The 7,500-nt window shown below is 51.2% G+C and overlaps 2 protein-coding genes across 2 annotated transcripts; both read right to left on the bottom strand.

Moving 5' to 3' along the window:
- Positions 1–553: 553 nt before the first annotated feature.
- IGFLR1 (IGF-like family receptor 1) lies at positions 554–2,477 on the bottom strand. The gene is given in 4 exon segments (XM_006899717.1): positions 554–948; positions 1,035–1,446; positions 1,746–1,924; positions 2,324–2,477. Coding segments are annotated over 4 exon segments (1,140 nt in total).
- Positions 2,478–3,408: 931 nt separating this feature from the next.
- Positions 3,409–7,193, bottom strand: U2AF1L4 (U2 small nuclear RNA auxiliary factor 1-like 4). The gene is made up of 6 exons (XM_006899669.1): positions 7,108–7,193; positions 6,868–6,955; positions 6,168–6,266; positions 4,207–4,340; positions 4,008–4,103; positions 3,409–3,493 (listed from the first exon to the last, which is right to left on the bottom strand). The coding sequence occupies exons 1-6, from the start codon at positions 7,149–7,151 to the stop codon at positions 3,409–3,411; spliced, it is 546 nt and encodes a 181-aa protein (XP_006899731.1). The 5' UTR covers positions 7,152–7,193.
- Between the last annotated feature and the right edge of the window lie 307 nt (positions 7,194–7,500).

Raw genomic sequence — 7,500 nt, 5'->3', positions numbered from 1 at the left:
GGCTCCTCAGCCCCACCCAGAGCATCTCACCCCCACAACATGTTCAGGGTGGATGTGGGCCTACAGGTGAAAAGGACTTTGCCTTCACCCTTCCAGCCCACCTAGCAATTGCCCCCTTCTTGCCCCGGGGGCCCAGAATGTAGATATTGTACAAAAGTTTCTAAATCCCTTCTTTTCTATGCACTTTTTTATTTAAGAGGTGGGGGTCCCGGGTGGGAACCCCTCCATAATAAAGTCTGTCAATGTTTGGAGATGTGGTCTTCCCATGTGTGTGGTGCTGGGGGTACCCACCTACATCGACATCCACGCCGAGCTGACGAAGCCTGTCATCCAGACTTAAACTCTGAGGCTTCTCAGGGCTTCAAAGCAACAAGTATTCTCCATCTGACGCTCGGGGACTCTTTCCAGATGAGAGCACAGCTGGGCCCCAGGGCATCAGCCATCCCTAGGGTAGCAAGGCATCACATGAGGTATCTGGGGCCACCTGACCCACTCCTGTGCTACTCATAGGAAGAATGACAGTTCTTGGCTCAGTTAGGATTACCGAGTTCCTTCATAAGGCCCCGAGACAGGAGACAGGTTCAAAGGAAGCTTTATTGAGTATGAGGCTGGCTACTCCAGATCATTTGAGCTTGGCCAACACTTGCAATGCATCAGCACGCCCGACTTGGGTCAAGTACACAGCAAACTGGCCCAGAGAGGCAGTGGGCTCTTTTGCTACAACCATCTCAAGCAGGGCCCGCAGTGGGGAGCGACTGGGCCGAAGCGAGTAGGCAAAGTTGGACCAGGCAGAAGGCAGTCCGTATCTCGCGGCCAGGTGTCGAGTGGTGCCACAGGCAGGGGTCCCACCTGGGCCTGGCTCGGGGTCCAGTAGCACAATCAGCTCTTCTAGTACCTCCAGTTCATCCAGGAGGCGAGAGACAGGCTGCTTCTCCAGGGCCAGTAGCTCTGGGGGTCAGATGAGGTGGATTAAAGGGGTATGAGGGAGGCCCTCCAGTCCACCTGCACTGCCCTGATCCCCTAGCCTAACTCACCTGTGCCCCGGAAGGGAAGCAGAGAAACGTGCGCACATCCCAGTTCTGAGGCCTTCAGAGAGCCTGAGGAGGGCAAATGCAAGTGGACAGGGGGGTCTTGGCTGCTGCAAAGTAAGGGAAGGGGGTCGGGCTTCTTGCATTCCCAGCCACACTGCCTTTGCACAGCGAGCAGGAGGATCAGTAAGAAGGCCACGAGGAAGACCACCACCACAGGTAGGGTGAAATTCAGGAAGGTGAGCTCAAAGGGACGGCCTTTGGAGGTGTGCTGCCGATAAGTAGGCCGCCACAGACTGGAAGTCGCCGGTGAGCTGATCTCTTGGGTGGGTAGGACAGGTGAGCTGATCTCTTGGGTGGGTAGGACAGCGGCTTTTGTAAAGGCCCGATTGCAGGGCTTCTTGGGAGGGATGGGCCTCTGGGAATAAAGGTGAAAGTGAAGCTATGCTTCCCTCCCAACTCATTTGGCCCAACCTTCCAGCGTTACAGCCTTCGAGGGGGCCACATCCCTGCCTTTGATCCTGCCCCTCACAATCTATACCCTGCACACACTTTTTACCTAGCCACCTCTTAATCAGTTCTATGACCATATCCCACCCCCGTCAGGGACTACACCCTTTCCTTAGGATTCAGGCCACACCTCCCCAATCCTAGACAGTGCCCCCTCAGCTCTTAGCACCCTCTCCCTGCCTTTGCCCTTGGGAGCCTGGTTCGCACCTTTCTACAGCGACTCTGGGTTCCACCTTGGCTACTGGTGGGAGCTGAGGGTGGGGCCCCGCAGGGCCTACACAGCTCTGCTCCATCAGGGTTGCACTGTCCAGGGGAACAGTTTCTGAAGGGGTATTTTCGGTAATCGCCTGTGTCGCTCATTCCACAGTTTTCTATGAACTCCTGGTCTAAAGGAAGACGGACAGGTGAGGGGTTCACTTTTCACCCCTGCTCTGATTTTACATGCCCCTTAGCACTTCACACCCCAGTCCTCTTACCCAAGACCTACCTTTCTCAAAACCTTTCCCAAAACACAGGCCCTACCTATCCTGATGCACACCTGCTTTCTCTACACAAAACCCACCTGCCAGATGCTGACTTTTACAGGCTCTGTCCCTCTGGTGCTGTCCTGTCTGTGGGAGCCCTTGGCACAGACTCAACCCCAAGTCCATAGAGCCCACCACCCTTTCACCCCTTAGTAAGCATCACAGGACCCAATAGTACCCCATAGGCTCGGTGCCTCTTTTTCCCCTAATACTTGGTCACAGGCCCTGGATGCCCACATAGGCCTGTTCCTGGTTTCTCACCTGGGCAGGGAGGTGGCCCGAAGTGCTCTAGGCAACTAAAGCAGCATTTCTTGTCTGGGTTCCAGGACGCCAGGTAGCTGCAGAACTGGGAGGCCTTCGTTGGCTTTGCATAGGCCACGAGCAGCACAGTCATCAGAAGGTGCTGAGGACCCATGAGGGTGGAGCCTTCAGCTTGAGACGGGACCCCAAGTGACCGCAGGATTTCCGGCCACAGAGCCTCTACTGCACCTTCCAGGAAAAGATATTGGAGGAAGGAAGCAGTGTATGTGGGGTCTCAGACCCTCAGACACATTAGGAGGCCAGGAATCTGCCTCCTCTTCCCATCCCAGCCCCTTTTATAAAAAAGACCCTTATGGCCGCCAGGTAGCCAGGAATTTGAGGCCAAGATCCTAGATGCTGCTGTATTTCCTCACTTTCCTGTCCTCTCTCTTCCCATCCTCAATATGAGCAAACAGTACTTGTCTCACAAGCTTTTTAAGAATGAAAATTACTGCTAGAAATACAGCCCTTGGAACAATGCTCAGCAGACAGAAACATCACTGATAGGATCCCACCAGTTCCTGTTTTGAGATACTGGGCATTGAGGACCCAGTCTTAATTTGCTGAGATGCCCCTCCACTTGATTTGCAGTCACCCCACTTTAGCGGCTTGAATCTCATGGCGGAGAATCCTCTAACCACCCACAAAGCAGGCACCTCCCTCTTTGGTCTGCTTTGAATAGATGTGCTGTGTGGTTTCAGTGGGTCGCACCTCACCCCAGCCCACCTCACCCATCCCATTTGAAGGTTTCCTGGACCCAGGACCCCAAGCCTACTGCTTCCCCACCTGTTGTGCGAAGTTCAGCTGCTCTGCTTCTAACCGGAACCCAGCCCTACTTCCCCTTTTGTCAGGAGATACGGGGGTGGGAAAAAACCTTCAACGCAAAAGCTATCAAATACGTACTTTATTGAGTCACTGTATCCAACAGATTTTATCATGGTGTTCCAGAGCCAGGGGAAGGGGGGACAAGGAAGGGAGGGAGCGCGGAGGAAAAGGCCGACCAGGAACTGTGCCTGTCCAGGAAGGAAGGGCAAGGGGCCAGGGTTTCAAAAGCGGCCATGTCGGTGGTCTGGGGAATACCGTCGGTTCCTTTCTCGGGGACGATGGCCAGTATGGGACCTTGGGGGCGACCTGGGAGCAGGAGTGGAAAGTAGAGGGTGAGAGCCATGGGAAGTGACCGGTGGTGCCTGCTGGATCTGCATCCCTGCTTTCGGGTGGGGCACAGGTGCCTGCTGAGAATAGTCACTGGAAATTCTGACCGGTCATGGTAGAGGAAAAAGAGCTCTGGTGGCCTAGTGATAAGGAGTCGTGCTACCAACCCAAAGGCATGAGATTCAAATCCATACCAGCTGCTCCACAGGAGAAATATGGGCACTCTCCTCCATGCGATTTACAGCCTCTGTAAACCAGCTGGAGGGTCAGCGCAGAGTTCTAGCTTGATAGCACACAACATGGTACAAGAATTCAAGCAGTTTTTTTTGAGGGTTATAACTTAAGGACTGATCTCAGACGGAGCCTGGGGCTAAGCTTTAGGGTTACAAAGGGCTTGGAACGCTATTTGAGTCTGACACAGTATCAGAATCATTTAAGGGTACATGGGCTGCCCTTGGGAAACAAAAACTCTTAGAAGGTGGGTCTGCGGTACCTGCGCCGAGGTCCCCGCCCATAGAGCTGCCTCCGGAGGTTCCGGGAGATGGGTCGCAGGTGCATAAAGTTGCAGAAGCCACCACGCGTGCATTCCCTAGAGAGAGGCCGTACAGGAGGGGGTTATCTGCCAGCCTTTGCCCTCTCACATACTCAGAGCCCAGGGTCCCAGGTGCCCATGCCATTCCTTCACACCATACCCCATCTCATACTGTCGACAGCATGACTCCCGGAAGTCAGTGACTGGAGACAGCTCCGCATGCACAGCCTGCCCGTTAAACCAGCGGTTATTAAGTTCCGTCACCGCCCGTTCTGCATCTTCCTCTCGCCGGAACTACGGGGAGAGTGGGCCAGGGTTGACAATCAAATACTGAAATCTTAAGGAGACTTAGCTAGCCACTGTGAGGAAGGGCAGGATTTAACGATGAACCTCAAGCTAAGAGATTTCGATGGTGCCTATTTCATACCAAAATGCCCCTGCATCTGGGCTCTGAGGCTCATATGCAAGCTCAAGTTTAAGTGGAAGAAAATGAAAACAAGTCCATGGGAGCCAAAGTACAACCCTGAGTACATCCTACCTGGATTTAAGGATCACCTCAAGAACAGTTGTGACACACTAAACAGTAATGACTGAAGACTAGGCAGGTTGTGAAATGATATCATTCATACATGAAGAAAGCAAAAAGTCATTCATCAAAAAGACAGGAGAGAAAGAAGAAAAAGGGGAAAAAAAGAACAAAATGCATTAGATAGCAAATGGAAAAAATAATGAAGTAAAAGTTCAAACAGTATTATTAATATCACATGAAAGTAAAGTTTTGTTGAATAGAATTTAAAATGGAAGCAATAGTATATGGACAGGGAACTGCCAGACATTCAAGCTAGATTCAGAAGAGGCTGCAAAATGAGTGTTATCATTGCTGATGTTTGTCAGATGCAACCTGGCTGAAGGCAAAAACCAGAAAGATGTTTACCTGTGTTTTAGGGATTACTGCAAAAATATATGACTGTGAATCATGACAAATTTTGGGTAACATTATGAAGAATGGGAATTCTAGACAACTGTGTTCATGTAGATTCTGTCACATGCCAAAATTAGTCATCTGAGCAAAACAAGAGGCTACTTATATGGTTTAAAATCAGGAAAGGGTTGTACCCTTTTACCATATCTATTCAGTCTGCATGCTGAGCAAATAACACAAACAGCTGCACTATATGAAGAATACCACAAGAGGACTGAAGAAAGATTCACTGACAATCTGTGATATATAGATGACAACTTTGCTTTAGGAAAGCAATGACAACTTAAAATACTTTCTACCGAAGCTCAAAGATCATACCCTTCATTATAAATGGCACACTGACTTTAAAAAAAAATCCTTGCAAGAAAATAACCATAAAGAAAGAAAACAATGTCGTCAAGGATTTCATTTTCCACAGATCCACAGTCAGTACCGTGGAAGCAGCAGTGACATTTCATGGAGTACCTCTGCAGCAAAAGATTTTTTTTAAGTGTTAGAAAGCAAAGAGGTCGTTTTGTAGATGAATGCGGGCCTGACCCACACCATGTTAGTTTTGAGAGCTTCATAGGCATGCAAAAGCTGGACAATGACTAAGAAGACTGAAGAGCAATTGATGCCTTTGAACTATGGTGTGGGAAAGGGTGTCTCTGGCGGCATAGTCCTTAGGAAATTTTGCTACTAACCCAAACTCCTTTTTTGGTGGTTTTGAAAGCTGAGCATTCTCACAGGCAATTTACAACCTTGGAAACCCAATGGAAGGTTAGCTATGAGTCAGTTCTGACTTGACAGCAGTGAGCTAGCTAGAAAAGGAACTATTATATTTGGATGTACAGCCCGTGTGGTCCTGAGAAGCAAGAACGCTGACAATTCATCTCACATACTCTGGACATGCTATCAAGAGGGCTCATGTCCTGGAGAAGGACATCATGTTTGAAAGAATGTCAGCAAAAAGAGGGAGGGAGATGCCTGATGAGACGAATCGACACAGTGGCTTCAATGATAAGTTCAAAATTAGCTACCACGGTGAGGATGGCACAGGACTGGATGCTAGTTTCATACTTTTGTACACAGGGTCTCTTAAGAGTTGGAACCTACTGGACAGAACCCAAGAACAACAGCAGTGAAAGGATGGTAGACACCTTGACATAGACGTTCCCCACAAGATGGTCTCCCAGGTTGTCACACACATTCATCTCTTCAATCTCCCCATACTTCTCCTGCAGTTCCGTGAACACCTCCTGCAGAAGACAAGGAGGAACACCGTTAACTCCTGGCCCACAGGCCACCCACCCCGTCCTCTCCAACCCTCACCTCAAAGAAGTTATCATAGTGTTCCTGCACTTCCACGTCGCTGACATGACCTGGAGGAGGGGGGCAGGATGGGATGAGGAGGGGAGCCTATCGGGGGCTGTCCGCCCTGCTCCCAGGCCTTGCCCCTCACTCACAGTGCGATCCGTCTGCGGTTTGGGCTGTGTTCTGGGGATTCCGGTACAGGTTGAGCAGCACAATAGTCTAAATGGAATTAAAAGGAGCAGGGGCTGAGCACAGACAGAGTTATGTACAAAGGTTTTGGGAAGCTGGGAACAGAGACTAACAGTGAAAGTGACAAGTTGAGGAACGTGAGCAGCGATGCTTAGCTCAATGGAAACCAAAAGGAGGACCCAGCGGTGACAGGGAGCCCAAGGGTGTAGGTTGCACGTGCGGGGCGTGGCTAGGTCCCTAGGGGTGGGGCCTGAAGATGGACAAGCAGTAAAGTGGGCGTTAGGGACCCGGAAAAGGACGGTCGCAGGAGAAGGTACCAAGAGGTGTTAACCGCCAGAGTTCCGCACTGGGCCTCACCTGGCTGAACGTCGGTTTGTTGTGAAGCCGGGAGCACCGGTCCCCGTGCCGGCAGGCCCCGATCTTAAAGTAAAAAGAGCAGTTAACCCTGGAAGAGGTGCAAAGACAGAGGTGAACCGAGGGCCGGAGAGGCCGGACACCCCAGAAGCACCGCCCCAAGCAGCCCAGCCGTCAGGGACCCCAGTGCTTTGTTCCTGCCCGTCCTCCCCCCGAAGGGCCACTCCCTGCGCCCATTCTCACTTGTCCTTCTCAGTCCCGAATATGGAAGCTAAATATTCAGCCATTTTTACCCGAACCCTTCTAGTCGACCTGCCCCTTGCGTCACTTCCGTTCTGTAGGGGCGTTGGGAAGTGTAGTTCCGCGCTGCCTCAGGGGCGCCGCTCACTCGCCTAGAAGCTCCCTCAATGCCTGAGGGTTATCAGAGGCCTCGCCTTCCAAACGGCATTACTTGACGGAGTTTCCTGAGAGCGCATGCGTACAACGGTGCCGGACTAGAAAAAGAAAAGACTACAAGTTTCAGAAGGCCTTGCGATATCTGGCGCAGAGGTCTGTGTTTGCTAGTAGCCAGAGCATCACCCTGGTGAGTCGGGGGTTGTTTCGCGCAGTGCATTAAATACAGAGAAGATCTCAGAC

This window comes from Elephantulus edwardii, unplaced genomic scaffold (assembly GCF_000299155.1).
Source record: "Elephantulus edwardii isolate Elephantulus edwardi_28Jun2011 unplaced genomic scaffold, EleEdw1.0 scaffold00266, whole genome shotgun sequence".
Taxonomy (NCBI): Eukaryota; Metazoa; Chordata; class Mammalia; order Macroscelidea; family Macroscelididae; genus Elephantulus; species Elephantulus edwardii.
Note: the sequence above shows the minus strand (reverse complement) of the source record. Positions and strands in the feature narration are given on the sequence as shown.